The 16,468-nt window shown below is 38.1% G+C and overlaps 2 protein-coding genes across 4 annotated transcripts in view; both read left to right on the top strand.

Moving 5' to 3' along the window:
• Positions 1-583: 583 nt before the first annotated feature.
• On the top strand, positions 584-9,620 carry safb (scaffold attachment factor B). Of its 2 annotated transcripts, XM_087302385.1 has the most exons (22): positions 584-612; positions 704-873; positions 1,292-1,379; positions 2,681-2,748; positions 3,649-3,885; positions 3,972-4,025; positions 4,104-4,149; positions 4,916-5,357; positions 5,706-5,752; positions 5,835-5,929; positions 6,003-6,152; positions 6,289-6,386; positions 6,469-6,509; positions 6,589-6,665; positions 6,746-6,891; positions 6,968-7,264; positions 7,907-8,041; positions 8,134-8,176; positions 8,263-8,357; positions 8,443-8,501; positions 8,579-8,633; positions 9,158-9,620. In XM_087302385.1, the coding sequence occupies exons 2-22, from the start codon at positions 721-723 to the stop codon at positions 9,297-9,299; spliced, it is 2,568 nt and encodes an 855-aa protein (XP_087158511.1). In that variant the 5' UTR covers positions 584-612; positions 704-720; the 3' UTR covers positions 9,300-9,620.
• A 2,618-nt stretch (positions 9,621-12,238) lies between these two features.
• si:ch1073-396h14.1 overlaps positions 12,239-16,468 on the top strand; it is a 43,745-nt gene continuing 39,515 nt past the window's right edge. For both annotated transcript variants that reach the window (XM_087304123.1, XM_087304122.1), the window contains exons 1-4: positions 12,239-12,362; positions 13,921-14,068; positions 14,159-14,280; positions 15,465-15,620. In XM_087304123.1, the coding sequence (XP_087160249.1) occupies positions 12,290-12,362; positions 13,921-14,068; positions 14,159-14,280; positions 15,465-15,620 (499 nt within the window). In that variant the 5' untranslated portion in view covers positions 12,239-12,289. The remainder of the gene's footprint in view (positions 12,363-13,920; positions 14,069-14,158; positions 14,281-15,464; positions 15,621-16,468) is intronic.

Here is a 16,468-nt window from a genome sequence, read left to right as displayed (position 1 = left end):
CAGTTCCGAAAGGGCCGCAGCTCTGCACAGTTAGTTCCAACCCTAATTAAATACAGTAATTGAGTCCTTCAGGCTTGTTTGAAACCTACTGGTAAGTGTGTTGGAGCAGGGTTGGAACTAAACTGTGCAGGGCTTCGGCCCTCCAGGAATTGAGTTTGACACCCCTGCACTAACACATATGCTTATGGCAGGAGTGACCGAAATCCATCCATTCACCAATCCTGCACATTAATCTCAAACTTTAAATCACGAAATATGTTATTTTTAAGAATTTTCGACCTGAAACATTAAAACTAACCTTTCATTTTACATCTCCCACAACATTTATTCATTCGTTTTCTTTTCGGTTTAGTTCCTTTATTAATCTGGGGTCGCCACAGCGGAGTGAACCGCAAACTTATCAAGCATGCAATAGGTTTTAGGCAGCGGATGCCCTTGCAGCTGCAACCCAGAAACATCTCCCACATTATCTGTAAATTTTTCGACGTCTTTTTTTGTAAATTCTTCGACGTTCCCGCCCAACCACGACTATGATGACGCTTTTGCGCATGCGCTTAACATCCAATGGCAGACGCATGCGCGTGACTGCTGGTCGACGCCATTTTGTTTCAAGTGAGAAACGCTGTTCATCACGCTCTGCACAAAAATCTGGTGAGTGTGTGCGGATAGAAGGAGATTTGTGATAATTCTTTCACCGTTGCAGTCTCACTGGCTGAAAACATGTCAGACACTTCGACGGGAGATGTGGGGTCTGTAGAGCCTGGCGTTCGTAAAATATCCGAGCTGAGAGTCATCGATTTGAAGGCCGAGCTGAAGCGCCGAAACCTCGACATCAGCGGCAATAAAAGCCTGCTTTCAGAGAGACTTAAAAAGGTAACAGGACCACGGAATCATATGTTATCCAAATAATCTCGCACCTTTATATACTTCAGAGTGAATGAGATTTGAGTTAACGTTGTGGGTTCAGTGTTTACTGCAGTAACGTTAGGGTTACATGTGTTGCCATTTCCCTGTTTTTTTATATCTCCTCTTTACTTATACAATAGTTTGTTTTGTTAACGTATTGTATATGTTAACGTACACTCTTTTTGCTAATCACAGCTGTTTACATTAGTCGTTTTAGAAACTCCACCTAGCTTTGCAGAATATTTTGATTTCAAGATGTCTTACGTAATGTACATTGAATGAAGTGTGGGGTTTCATTGCACAACAATAAAGGGGTTGTTATGCAGAAGCTATAGATAAGTATCAATAATGCTTGTGTTTGACTACATCACACTTTCGTTTTCAGGCAATTGAAGAAGAGGGGGGAAATCCAGATGAGATTGTTGTACATCTTGACATAACTCCTAAGAAAACACCACGTCGAACTCCAAAAGGTAAAATTGATCGGTACTGTTTTATTAAGATCAGAAAACTGAGATTTGTCTTGTTTCACAAGTTTGAAGCAATAAGGATAACGTTACACCAATACCTCTTTTATTAGTACTTTAATTTTTTTTGTGTTTGCAGATATATTGTATTCACATTTTAGTTTGTGGTTTTAAAACTGTTTGCTAGAAAAAAAATATAAGAATGTTTAGTTTGTCTAATGAGTAATATATTTACAGACGTCCTTAGTCACACATCTCCATTTTGTAATCTGTGTATTCCATGTCTGTTTCTTTTCTGTTTGTGCATGCTGTGTACAAGTGCATTTTAGTAAAAGTGCATAAGCATGGTATTGTGCTCTTTGCTGAACAGGCTAAGCCTCTGTCTTTGCATAATGTTTCAACAAGCGCATTTGAAGAGTTTAGATGCAAAAACCCATTTAAAAGCCATTTAATATTTTCTTCTAAAATGAGCATTTTTCTCTGACTCCTTTGTGTAGGCTCAGTTATTTTACTTTTATAGTGACGAATACGTCATTTACATTGCCTTTAAAGTGAAACAACTGAACATAAACATAGGAGGCTGACAAAAATGGTCATTTCAGATGACAGGTAGTTTTTTTTGCATTCGAACTCTTCATTTAGACTTAAAGTCCATTCTGCATTGACCAATTCTCTCATTAAAAAAAAAAAACTAGACTAAATTTTGATGAGTAAACATGGGCTGGTATAAAATTTTGCCTGTATGATAACCTTGGATAAAAAATACAGTTTTATAGTATTGTGATTACTGCTCTAAATATATTCTTTTAAAATGTCCGGGTTAAAAACAAAACTTTTTTTGCGCTTTGAACACAATATATTTCATTTTGCAAAACTTTTAAAATATTTTATCCCAGTAAACATGTCAGGCTAAATGAATCATTGCCTTCTGCTGCCTTAAAACAACGTCACCTTTGGAAACATTTTCTACTGGAGATACTGTTGTTCTAAAAAAATTAACAAAACGTTATAAAAACCTATATTGTACAAACAGTGTAACAGAGAGAAATTTTGGCGGCTTTAAGACCTTGACTTTTCCAAAACATAGTACACCTTGAAAACGCTTATCGTCCCATGCCTACTAAGGAGCATGTTGTAATTTCACAGAATGGGTCCAAAGTTTACTTTATTCAGTAAAGTTAAGTTCAAGTTCTTTTTCTCTCTGATGGGGAAGTGTTATATCCAATAGGAGCATAAGTGCATGTTTACTAAGGGCAAAAAACTAAATTATGTGGTTTGAAATAATTTTTATTTGTTTCTTTCTATAGGAAAGAGACAAGATGACCATGATGGACCTGAAGACTCCACACTTGAGGAGGACTCTGTTGATGGCCAGGTGTTTTTTTTTTGTTATTAATTTGATGCTGGATTTACATAATGACTTTTTATATATATATATATATATATATATATATATATATATATATATATATATATATATATATATATATATATATTATTTCTTTGCATTAGGGATGTAATTGATCACTATTGATCTGTAATTCGTACAGATCACAACCCATGGTTCTGGAACACGTGGCCTGCAGATTAATACATTTTATTTACTGGTAGATTATTCTTAAATTTGTAACGATCACAGAAAGATCACTTTTCGCGTCTTTCAAATCACATGTATTAAAGCATTTAGGCTTTCCTGTAAAATATAATGATGATGGAAGAAGTTGTGGTAGGTTATTTGGGATGTGGTGGGTTTAATTAAAGGTGTTTTTTGTCACTACTTGTTTAGCCTGTATCAGTGCATTCAGTGTAAGCTGCAAAATTAATCAAAAGATCGGGATCGTAACATGATGTTTTATAAGTGATTAATAAATCAATTATTGAAAATGTGACTTAAAATAAATATGGGTTGTTCAAATTATAATTAAATGATTTCAACATTTAGTGTTATCAGCAACTGTAGTAGTAATAGTGAATTTTTTACTTTACTGAATATTTTAGTTTTTTTTTTTTTTTTTTTAATAATCTCATTTTATTTTTATAAAATTACAGGTTGTAAGTTTTGTTTGATAAAACCAAAAGTGTCTTGCAGTACTGTTTTTGTAATAATTGAAAAGCAAATTACATTTGTCATCTCCCCTTTTGGGCTGATCCGAAAAATGGTCCGATCCGTGACTAAAAAACCATGATGTGATCCAGACCGTGAGATTTGTGATCCATTACACCACTAGTTTGCATAATTTTAATCAATACTAACAGCATTCATCATCTCCTTCAGGAGGACCCAGATGCTGTGCCAGAGAACCTTCATGAGATGGATATCATGGACATGAATGTTCTGGATGAAGCCGATATGGGTAATGGAGGTGACCCTGATGAAGATGAATATGATGAGGAGGTTTTAGACACGTATTCGAATGAAGAGAACACAGGCGGCTTGAAGGAGGATGCCACAAATAACTGCGACACGGAGGATGGTGTAGATATTGTCATGAGCAAACCTGAAGTGGAGGAGGTGAGGTGTTACAATTAGCTAATAAATATACTGCTTTTCTGTTCTTATTGCTTTGCTTTTTGTCTTACGTTTTACCTTAATTTCAGGCAGTGGAGAAAGATGATGCAGACATGGATGAGAACCAGGAAATGGCTTGTCAGGTAATAAAGGAAGTTTAAAAAAATTCAAACAAAGATTTGTTTTATTTCACTTCTAATTAATTTCTTCACTTCACACAGGAGGATGTTGGTGAGCATGGAAACAAGGAAGCAAAAAGTGAAGAAGGTACTGTATAGGGTTTTGAAATGATCTTAAAGTCAAGGTGAAACCTTAAGGATCTATAGCCTAAATGTATCAGGTTACTCAGGAACAAGAGACTGGAAATCCAGAGTTGGTTACTGGCTTTCTGCATTGCTGACAATAGATATGTGGCCATTTATATCACTTTTGAATCGCGTAACAGGCACCCACATGCCTCTTCAAAGAGCTCATATATGCAAAGAGCCAGTAATGTTTCAGTCAGTACATAGGTTGGTTAAAATAGTTGTTGCAGTTGCAATTTGGTGTTTCCAGGTTGCTTAAAGAAGGCATCGAAAAGAAGACTTGAAGAATTGGATCATGCAGAAGCAAAATCACTGTGTAGGACACAAAGTTTGTTAATTGGAGATTTCACTAATGGACCATTTGCTTGTTTCAAAAGAAACACATTTCCTGTAACAACAGCACAAGCTGCTACTTCTAAATCATGGACACTTCAAGTACTGAAATCTGCGATGGACACTCTGATGTGGTGCAGATCTTGTGGCTTTCCCTAGTCAACAGAGCACCCTTCTTTGGGGTGCAGGTGAAGTGAAAAAGAAATGGCTTGTTGTCTGGAAGCTTGTTGTTTGTTTTTTCGCTTTGGTTTTTCCAGTCTCTTTATAGGGTAGCTTGCCTTATCTTGTGTATGAGAAAGCAGAGGGCCACGTCCTAGTCCAGTTCCACGATAACCATTGCAATGTCTCAGAAGTGATTTAAACTCTGTGCCATTCTATTCCTGTTAAATCCGTAGAAAGTGAGAAAGTAGCCGGGTCTTGTATATCAGAGCCGCTTAAGGATGACTCCACTGAAGAGCTGACTGAAGAAGAGAAATCTTCAGTCTGGGATTCACACCAAGAGGCAGACAATGGGCACGACCTTGCCAACACCGACGAGGCTGCCAATTTGGATCCGGAGTCATCAACCTGCAAACTGGACATTGTTGCATCAAAGGAAAGTGAAGTTGAATTGACAAACAAAGACCAAGAAAACATTCAGGACAGTTTGGTGGATGCCGAGAACACTTCTGCTCAGGCCGATAATGCTAGCGAAACAGGTTTGCGCGATATCGAAAGCGCAGTTGATTCGGAAATGGCATCTAAAGGAGAAGCGGTCGAGGAATGCAAGAGCACTGATCCTGCGGAGTCCTCAGAAGTGAAAGAGTCCTCTGTACAGGGTGATGATCAGAAAAAGAGGTTTGTTATTTTCTGTCTACTAGAACAATGGCTTTCTCTGTTTCATTGGCTCCTTTGTTAACAAGTATGGGTGCTCTTGGGAGGTGTAATCGACTGCGCATTTCGTCTACCATTTTTTTTTTGCCATTTTGTTTTTCTACCTACAAACAATAATGTACCAGAATTTTGGTTTGCCATCTTAGTTGAAGGTATGTTTAATGTAATTGGCTTAATGTGATGTAGTATCAAATCTTTGTTCATTGCCAGAACTTGTATGTCTTCACTAGGTGGGTATTCGTTTATCAACACTGGTGATACGGTTCAAACTGCCCATTCGATTTCTCATAAACCTGCTTTCTTTTTCTATAGTGAAGAGGAGGATGCCTCAACCAAGCCGGAGTCGAAAGATGACAAAGGTATGTGTGCAATAAACTACTGACCATAAAGTAAGTGCGAGGAGTTTAGACTTTTGTATGTTAACTTTTTGTGTCCTATCAGGTGGCGCCTCTAGTGGGAGGAACCTCTGGGTCAGCGGACTCTCGTCAACCACCAGAGCGACTGATCTGAAGAATCTTTTCAGCAAGTATGGCAAGGTAAGTGTGATGTAGAAACCTGGTCATTTTTTTAGGTTTGATGGTGTCCTCATACTTGTGTTACTACTTGCAGGTTGTTGGTGCAAAAGTAGTAACAAATGCCCGAAGCCCAGGCGCTCGCTGCTATGGGTTTGTTACAATGTGCTCTATTGAGGAGGCCACAAAGTGCATTAGCCATCTGCACAGAACCGAACTCCATGGAAGGATGATTTCAGTTGAAAGGGTACATGATTTTTTTATTTTTATAAAGGGCAGTTATTTTTAAACTGTCTGACTGCAAAAAGCACCAATGCAGAACTGAATCTGTTTTTTTTTTTTTTTTTTTTAAGAGGAATTGATTGGTGTGTCTCTGTTTATAGGCCAAGAATGAGCCTGCTGGAAAGAAGCCTGCTGACAAAAATGATGCCAAAAAGTCTGTCAGTGATAGAAGACTCTCCTCTGACTCGAAGACTGACAAGTAAGTAATAGATCAATGTTATTTCGAAGACATCTGTCAAGGCCAAGATGCTGTAATGCTCTAATAATGTTTATTATTGCAGATCTGAGAACAAGGATGAAAAGACTGAAGGTGATGGAAAAGGTAATGAGTGTGGCTAGCATTCACATTTGGCAATACTTAAGTTATGTTAAGGCGTTTATATCTGGATGTTTTAATGAAGGTGGAGAGAGGACTGTTGTGATGGACAAATCGAAAGGAGAACCAGTCATCAGCTTGAAAACAAAAAGCAAAGAACGGGTATGTTTTGCTACTTATTGTTTTGGCACTGACTGCCTAGCTAGTATTTTTGAAATGACCGCTTTTATTTTATATTTCAGAGCTCTAAGAGTCGTGACCGTAATTCGTTGAGTAAAGAAAGAAAGGACATTTTGTCATTTGATCAAATCAAAGAGCAAAGAGAGCGGGAGCGTCAAAGGCAAAGGGAACGAGAGATTAGAGAAGTTGAGAGACGCAGAAACTCTGGGTAACTACAATCACCTTGTCTTGAGTTTGCTTTCCCATCTTCTTCTGATTTCTCAACTTGTTGAATTAAATTTCAGTGAGCGAGACCGTGACAGAGACAGACGTTCTGAGCGTGAGCGCATTCGACTTTTCCGAGAGAAGGAGGAGAGGCTGATGAGGAAGCGCAAGATGCTGGAGGTCGAGAAGCAGCGTCTGGATGCTGACCGCATGGAGCGGGAATTCCTAGAGCGGGAGCGTCTCCGAGTAGAGTATGAGCGGCGGCGCGAACAGGAGCGCATTCATCGTGAGAGGGAGGAGCTGAGGCGGCAACAGGAGCAGCTACGCTTTGAACAGGACAGACGTCCAGTCAAGAGGCCTTATGACATGGATGGAAGGTAAGAATACTGTAGGCTCTGCGGCGTAGTTGATGTGTGATGAGGCTTTCCAAACTTGCCATTCTCTGCGTTGAAAGTTAATAAGATGGGAAAAGGAAGTTATAGACGTCTTTAAAAGTGAAATGCATATTGGAAACTTTCTCACGCTATTTATGGGTACATTAAATTAAAGAAGAAACCTGGTATTCTTATTTGTAAAAAAAAAAAATCATTATAGCAGTCAATTATTTTAGTGCAAAATAAACTACAGAAGACTGCATGACACTCATGACCACTTGATTATGTAGTTGATTGTGCATATTCTCTTTTGTGGGGTGATGATGCGGTTTTACTGTAGGAAACTTTACAGTTTGTTCCTCTTGGAAATTCTGGTGACTAGGATTGTCTAGTGCAGGGGTCACAAATCTCGTTCCTGGAGGTCCCGTACCCTGCAGCCTGCAGGGTTTAGCTTCATCTTGCCTCAACACACCTGCCTGGGTGTTTAAAAATATACCTAGTAAGACCTTGATTAGCTTGTTTAGGTTTGTTTGATTAGGGTTGGAGCTAAAATCTGCAGGACACCGGCCCTCCAGGAACAAGTTTGGTGATCCCTGGTCTAGTGTTAATTGATCACTTTTTCTATCTACTTTTTTGACTATACAGAAAAGACGACTGGCCATTGAAGAGGATGAACATGGATGATCGCTATGGACGATCTGATTTTGGACGCCAAGACCGGTATCAAGATTTTGACCACAGAGACCGCAATCGCTATCAGGATGACATGATGATGGATAGGTAATGCAAAGCTATGTCTATCCCAACCATCTGGAAATTCGTTTATAGATCTTGCTGTTTTACTGTAATGATTTACATCTGTTTGCAAACAGAAGAGACAACCGAGGTGGCATGCCTGGAGACAGAGACAACCAGGTATGACAAGTCCGTCAAAGATAATAGTTTGATCTGGTTCTTTAGATATTGAACTGCACACCAACATTTAAATTTTTATTCCGCAGCACTTTTCAGATCGGGACAGACATGGTCGTGACAACTGGGGTGGTGGCAGCTATGACAAACGTGGAATAAATCCTGCAAGGCCAGGGCCAGGCGGGTAAGACATTTAGACTTATCTGGTCAGGTGTTTCTTTATTAATTAAACGTTTGCGACTATAATTTTTTTTCTTTTCTGTCTGAAGTCGTGGGGACAGAGATTGGGAGCCTGGACGCAAAATGGATGGGGACAGAAACTGGCAAGGTTTGTCCTATTAAATATCTTCAGATGATCACATCCAATGTCATTGTCCATTCTAACTTTTTATGTTTCTTTTTTAGGAGGAGAGCGAGGTGTCCCGGGACAGGGTCACATGGCTCGAGGAGGAATGGCGGGGTACTATGTCTATTTTTTTGTAATGTAGTGACTAGGGTTAGGCGATATCGACCAATTTGGCATTGAACGATGTCTAATGTGAACCACCTTTTTCCGCGGGACTCTGGCATGAGTAGGCAGAGTGATCTGTGTCGTTATAATGGCATCAACAAACTTGGTTGGTTAAAAAAAGGTGCACTCGTTCTTGAAAAATCCAATAAAATATAATTATTAAAAAAGGTGCACAACCAACAGTATCTGAGGTTTTCCCTAAAATTACTAAATACAAGCAAGAAAGCAAAAGATTAAAGCAGTGTACTGACGTTGTGATGCGTTACGTGATAGATTCAAAAGACAGAAGAGTCGTTAAATAGAGACAAGATTAATTAAAGATGAATTGGATCACGATGCTGGCTTAGCATTGTGATGTCCATCGGCAATGATCGATGGCATCGTCTTGGCCCAACCCTAGTAGTGACTTAAATTTGATATGGGAAAGATTTTTGATTATTTAAGCTTGAAACTAACATTTGTGTGCTCCACAGCCGAGGTGGATACATGCAGGCAGGGGCATCCCAGTCGATTTCTGGACCCATAAACCGACCCAATCAGATGATGCAGGGTAGTGGAATGCAAGGTGGTGGTGGTGCTGGTGCCGGTGGAGGAGCCTTTGGTCGACGATATTGAGAAACTCCATCGTTTATGTACCTGTTGTGTGGAAAGAATCTTTGCAGCTTGTACATTGCTAGTCGAGCTTTGTATTTTTTTAAGTCCACTTTTCGTTTCAAGGTGTAAAGAACGGGAGATTGTTTAAATTATGTAAAGTGTGATTTTTATTTCGATATGCTTTTTGTTCCTGCATTCCACATTTAGATTTTAGTCTTACTGTTTGTACATTTGGTGAATGCTCAGGAATGTTTTGCTAAAATGCAAGCCGTCTTTGAAACCATAATTAATTTGGCGTTCAATTGTCCCTGATCATTCAATAAAATTGTTTTCTTTAAAAAATGGTGCGCTCAAGTTTAATGCTTTGTGTATTAGCAGTTTACTTCCACTAGGTGGCGCCGATAGTCAAGTTTAGTCACCTTAATTTTTGTAAGGATTTCATGTACTGCAGAAGTTCGTCAAAGCAGCTTTAGGAGACTCTGTGCTACATTGGCGGAATTGAATTCTGGTTGTGACAAAACAAGGGTGCTGTTATTGCTATTCATATTAATGATTTTGTGAGGCATGCTATACCAAGCACAATATACGGCATCGCTTTTAGACCATTTCAATGTGGTTGTCCATCTACATTTCCTACCTATCAAACCATTTGATAATTGTAGCAAGAGGCAACGTTTCAATGTTAAATGTTTCAATGTTAAAACCGCTTGCGTAACATTTATCAATTTGTGGCTATTTTCTGTATTCCTGGAAGATATAGTGTAAAACAGGGAATGCGTTGAGTCCATTGTTTTGAGTCCCCAAAATGGTCTGTAGCATGTCCACTAGCCAATTGCTCAATCTTGATAATTCAGAGCTTTTTTTTTTTTCTTGACAAACTATTATAAATAGATTAACTTTTTACATTATTTTAAATGTCAAGTGATGATCAGAATGTCAGATCTTGTGCAAGCCTAATTGCTTGTGTATTAGATCACTAATACATCTAATAATAACAATGAAATTCCCGTGGTGCACAAAATTCTCATGGTCATGAGTGGGAACGTTTCCTGAACGTTTATTTTAGTGTACATCCTCAACCTTTGTAGTTCCTCATATTGCAGATGTTCCTCAGGATTTGGGGGTTGACATTGTCCAAACTTCTGTTTTCAAGTTATTCATTATCACACACACAAAAACTGATCTTGGAGAGAAGATTGTGGATTGTTAGCTGGAAATTAGCCATGAGATGTTGTTAAACAACTGCAGTGCTACTTTTGGTAGAGGTTCATCACAATAAAGGTAATCTAAAATGACTAATTAGCAATGAAGATTTCAAAACTAGAGAACCTTTTGACTCCAGTGAAAGTTAGAGGAACACCTTTTTTTATGTAAATAGCCTCATTTTATAGCAAATACAGTAAATGGCTTCTTTTTACAAAGTTAAACATTTGAGTTTTACCATTTTTAAATGTATTTAGCTGATCTGTGAGTCTGGTTGGAGCACTTTAGCTTAGCATAAATATCTTGGATTAGACAGTATCTCACTCGGATGTGTTAAGATATTTCCTATTTGAATTATTGTAGTTACATTGTGTATTAAGACTGTAAAGATGTAAAGTTGCTATTTTCTAGCCTAATATGTCTATGAAATCTGCCAGCAGGACAAAAGATTATGTAGTGACTGAACATTGTCCACAGGTAACTAGTAGTGCTGTGTAATATTGTGCCATGCTATGGCAGCAAAGTTCCTTGAATTGTATGCTTTGGAGCATAGTTCTTAGTCACTCTTGATCCCTTGATTTTGACCAAAGGCGTGAATCTGCTTCATATGTCCACTCCAGCACCTAAATGCCCCTGTGCCCTTTTTGGGCACGGTTCAAACTCAGTTCTTGGATGGCCACAGCTCTGCACAGTTTAGCCTTAACCCTAATGAAACACCCAATCAAAGTAGTTGAGTCCTTCAGGCTTGTTTTAAACCTTCAGGTAAGAGTATTGAACCAAGTTTGGAACTAAACTGTGCGGTGCTGTGGCCCTCCAGGAACTGAGCTTGACACCCCTGGTAAAATTTGAACTCATTCAGATGTTTCGCCAGTCATGGACACATGCTTAATGTAATCTGAGTGAACGAGATAGAGAGAAGTTATCAAGTGAAGGGCATAAAAAATGAACTGGAATGCAGCCTTTGTGACTTGTAAGATGAGCCTATTTCTAAAAAAGGGGAGTGTTCCTTTAACAGATGACAATCTGAGGTGGGGGTCTGGGGTATGATGTTTCAGCTCAACAGTGTCCTAAAGTAACCTCTGCCTAAAGAAATGTCTTCTGGGGAGGCATCTTAAATGATGTCCCTTACTTAGATCAGGTCGTGCACTGATGGCCAATCACATTCAGTCTTGGGACCCTGGGGGTGGAGACTTGATTCCTAGAAAAGACTAAAGGCCATACAAATTTCATTATATATCACATTGTTGAAATGTGCCAAGAGATTCTTTTATTTAGATTTATGCTCTCTATAATCCTACCTGAACCATTGTCCAAGAACTGCTGGTTGTCTTCAGTCTTGATGATATTATCCATTGTTTCGAGACTAAAGAAGCTGTTTGAACTGGCAAATGTTCTCCTTTGTAAATATGTCAACATCTGGACCAAGCTCTTTGGAGCAGAACCTGAGAAGAGCTGGAAATTCAATTACTACCCTGCACATACCCATGAGAATTTCTACTCTCTCCTACAGGGAACTATACAATGGGTTTTCTGGATCTTTCCCAGGAGGAAATTCCTTTTTAAAGCCATGAAAGAACAATAAAATGGGGGGACCCTTGTGCTCAGAACATGTCATTGTGTTTCCTATGTTTTCCTGAGCAAAACTCATTTAAGATTCGCATTGTATTTTCAGAAGTGAGTGGAAAGTGTGGTCCTCCTTTAAAACACATCAACAAGTCTGTATATGTCTAAGACGTCAAGTTTAGGAATGTGAAACCAGACGCATTTCTCTCTGAATAGGTTTGAAGCACCAAGTAAGCTAGGAAGACATGTTAGCCACACTTTTGAATGCTGCCAGGATTTGTTTGCTGATTTATATTTTATCTAGAGGTCATTTTACAGGTAAGATACCTCTTGTCTTGCAGGTGGCGGGAATGTCTAGGTCAATGAAAGTATATTTCGATTTCAGACTTTTTAAAATTCTCTTTCATTGGGGTTGTTCACCCTTGATAAACTTGTCTAAACTTGTCCAAAGACGTTCTTTCCTACTCAGATATGAGAAATCTTAAGTGTTTAAATGGTAATAAGGGGTCTTACTAAGGTAAACAACACTGATTTTGGTACTTTGATCTGTAACTTGATCTACTCCTTTTGTGCTACAGTTTGTGGAGGAAAGATATGCTATTACATTCATAAGGAAACGATTTTCATTTCACAGATAAACGTGACACGCAGCCTGATTCAAATCTAGAAACCAGATTACTTTATATTTTCCAACAGGCTCATAGCTGTTCCAGCAAATTCACTTTGTTGACCATGACTGCACTTTAAATGTTGATGTCAGAGCTAATGTTTGGCTGCAGGTCCACAAAAGTGACACAAACCCATTTTATTAATCAACTTTTTTGTTTGGTTGGTTTAAAAAAGTGAACAGAAAACACTCTGCTATACTTGCTCCACCTCCAGGTTCTTTTGATTGGATCTTGGTTTTGGAATTGAAGCTGCTTCACTTTTGTGTTGTCCAAAAGTGAAGCTCGGTAGTGCTTATAAAAATAAATACTACTTTTTTTTCTTGAAGATCGTTTCCATCATTTTAGGAAGTTCATATCAAAATGATGGATGTTAATCCAATAATTTTTCATTTAAAAATTTGCTTTTAGTTAGTAATAGTGTTATAAAAAAGGGTATGGACAAGGATTCCTTGCTGAAAAAAACCTCCCAAAAAACAGCTTAAACCAGCCTAGGCTGGTTTTAGCTGGTTGAGCAGCCTGGTTTTAGAGGAGTTTTGGCTATTTCCAGCTGGTCAGGCTGGGAGATTACAAGTTAAAACCAACTTGACCCCCCCTAGCCAGCCAATAGTATCTAGATGCAGCCTTTATGATGAAGCTAAGCGATGCAATGTCAGACACATGTACTTAAATGGAGCGAGTGACATTTAGGTAGGGTGAGCCCATTAAAAAGGATTGGATGCTGCTCAGATTGCACTGCACCAGGTCTGCATCCAGACCCCTCTTGAGCCTAGCCAAAACCAGCTATGTCCAGTTTAAACCAGGCTGGTCAAGCTGGTTTTAAAGCTGGTTTTGGTTTTAACTGGTAATTTTCCTGCCTGACCAGCTAATGTGTTAGATCTATAACGATGATATATAATGATATATATATATATATATATATATGTGTGTGTGTGTGTGTGTGTGTGTGTGAAATAAAGGTTGTTTGTACTAGCTTGTATTTAAATAAAATAATTGACAGTTAAAACGAACATTTTCCCCCCAAAAATAAACAATTTCAACATTGTTTACAAGATTGTTTGTGATTAAGTAATTGTTATATATTTTTGAGAAACTTTTAATTTGACATGGAGTCTTCAAAACGTGTGAGACGATAAAGTGGTGACTTTCTATGTCGCTATTTTATTAATGAACTGTATTTAACCCAGTATATTTTGTTCCAAATATTTCAGAGGCTTCACAAGCCATTAGCAAGTACATAAAACATTACGAAGGACTTTCCTACGACCGAGAGCTCGTAAAACAACATCAACATCGCATCAGACGCGACGCAAATCCAAACAAGGAAGATCTCCATCTGGACTTCAGCGCCTTTCAGAGGTAATTTGCAGACGTCCAGGCATCTGCGTTATTTCACCAATCAAATGAATGTGCACTTGTGAACTGTTATTAAGCCCAGGATTCTTGCAGGGAATTCCACCTGCGTCTCACGCCAGATGTAAATAATGGCTTCACAGAAGATTTCAAAGTCCAGTCAGAAAATGAATCTCAGATGGTGGACCTCTCGCACATATATTCTGGAGTACTTGAAGGTAAAGACATTAGTTTTTTCTCCTGCTAAAAACGAAAGAAAGATGCAAAAAAATAGTAATAAAAAAATAAATAAATACATAAAAATCACAAGTTGGTTTTAGCTGGTTGACTAGTCTAGTTTTAGAGGGTTTTGGCCATTACCAGTCTGGTTTCAGCCATTTCCAGCCTGGTCTTAGCTGGCCAGACTGGAAAATGACCAGCTAAAATCAGCTGGCTCGCATAACAAGGCTGGGAGGCCAGCCAAAACCAGCTATGTCCAGCTTAAACCAGGCTGGTTAAGGTGGTTTTAGCTGATCATTTCCCAGCCTGACCAGCTAAGACCAGGCTTCAAATGGACAAAATCCCTCTAAAACCAGGCTGGCCAACATAATCTTTTTTTTTTTTTTTTTAGCAGGGTCGCACTACAAATACAATTAAAAAAATTACAAATCCCTACGTTTGAAAATAAAACCAGTCAATTCTTTTGTTAACTTTTGTGTTTTGGGACATATAGGTTTTATTGGTTTTACCAAACCACAAATAGAAGGCAGAATTGACCAGTAGACCTAAGTGACCATACAGTTTTTATCAAAACAAATATAATTTCCATCATAAAATTAAAGCTATAGTTCACTCAAAAATGTACGTTTCTTCATAATTTATTTTTTGTCATATGGTTTTTGTGAAACCAAAATTCATAGTGTTTTTTTTTTGTTTTGTTTTTTTGCTAGCATGCATTGTTATTTTGGTGAACAATTAACCAATTGTACAAGTTAATCCACTGGAAATAAAATCTTTGTTTTGTTAATCTTCAATCAAAGTCTGGCCATTTGCTTCTGCATTTAGAGTTGCGGTCCTTCAATGATGATGCCAGTTTAATGGCTTCAGCCACAATATTCTTAGCCACGCCCTTCTTTCCATTAATTCGCAATAAGCAAATGATCGCAAAAAGGAAACCCCGCCTCCTCAATATTCTGTTTCAGTTGGAAATACATCAACATACTGGAATAAAATCAGCAACTTCCACTTCACGCAAACTTTGAACACAAAAGACTTGGACTTCCATAGCAGGAAAAACAACTATGGAAATTTTTGGGTGAACTATCCCTTTAAAACCATTACCCATTCTATGATGGTTTCTATAGTTTTAGTCAGTCATTCAATTTGTTATCTAAAATGAAAATGTTTTGTGTTTCTTTCAAAGATGACAGTAAATCGTCATGTCAAGGTTCGGTTCTTGAAGGTCAGTTTGAGGGCTCCATCACAACATCCAATGGGACGTTTTATGTCGAGCCCATTGAACGATACAAAACCACTCATTCTGACCATCATTCCATTATTTATCATGAGGATGATGTGGGTAAGTGATATGAAGTTCATTTCTTTGTTAGAAAAATTGTTAGGAGTAAATCGTCGTTTTTTTGTGTGTTCACTGCAAAAACTTTGGATATCTTTTACTATGTATGTGTGCAGATTTGTGTGTGAAGTCTGCGTATGATTTTTATTTTTACAAACTAATCGGTTCTTCAAAACCTTGATCCCATTTTTTTTTTAAATATTGAAATTGCCAATCTATATTAATATCATATTTTGCTGTTTCTACGAGAAAAATCTTTGTGCACTGCAAAAAATGCTGGTTTCCACACAAATTCTTCATGTTGTCCCAACACAAATAAATTAGGCTGACTTAATTGTTTTTACGAACTTATTCAAGTAGATTGAACATGAAGCAATTAAGTTGTCCCAAAAATAAACTTTAGAATCGTGTTGTTTTAACTAATTTTAAATAAGTAGTTTGAACAAGAAGCACAACCCAGCAAGCATTTTTTGCTTCTAAAAGATGTCTAATAGAACAGAATAAGTGAAGTTTATTTCTAAACTAATTTTGAGAGGCACCATTATCTCTTAAGAGCAATCACTATCTGTTTATTAGCTACTACAGCAGGGAAGTTCTCGAGATCTACCTGAGCTCAAACTCCCCTCTCGCCTTGCAAATGGGAGGGAGCCCCGGGCTCGATGATCTAATGAGCTCAGGGCTCTCTCCAGCATGCCAAACACGCTTTAAAATCAATCATCAGCTAAGTGTGAACTCTTGAAACTGAAATGAATCACTCCACATATAAAATCTGTCTAATCTGTCTATTTGACATGTTTTGGGCTAGTCTTAGACGCCTATTAGATTTTCACTGAAGACCCAAGTTTAGCCTT

The sequence above is a fragment of the Danio rerio genome, chromosome 22 (assembly GCF_052040795.2).
Source record: "Danio rerio strain M-AB ecotype USA chromosome 22, GRCz13ab, whole genome shotgun sequence".
NCBI classification, from domain to species: Eukaryota; Metazoa; Chordata; class Actinopteri; order Cypriniformes; family Danionidae; genus Danio; species Danio rerio.
Note: the sequence above shows the minus strand (reverse complement) of the source record. Positions and strands in the feature narration are given on the sequence as shown.

Excerpts from the sequence above, each read along its gene's own strand:
- safb (XM_087302385.1), top strand. The coding sequence starts at position 721 with ATGTCAGACACTTCGACGGGAGATGTGGGGTCTGTAGAGCCTGGCGTT. Across the intron at positions 4,150-4,915 it reads GGAAGCAAAAAGTGAAGAAG|AAAGTGAGAAAGTAGCCGGG; the intron begins GTACTGTATAGG and ends TTAAATCCGTAG. Across the intron at positions 7,265-7,906 it reads CCTTATGACATGGATGGAAG|AAAAGACGACTGGCCATTGA; the intron begins GTAAGAATACTG and ends TTGACTATACAG.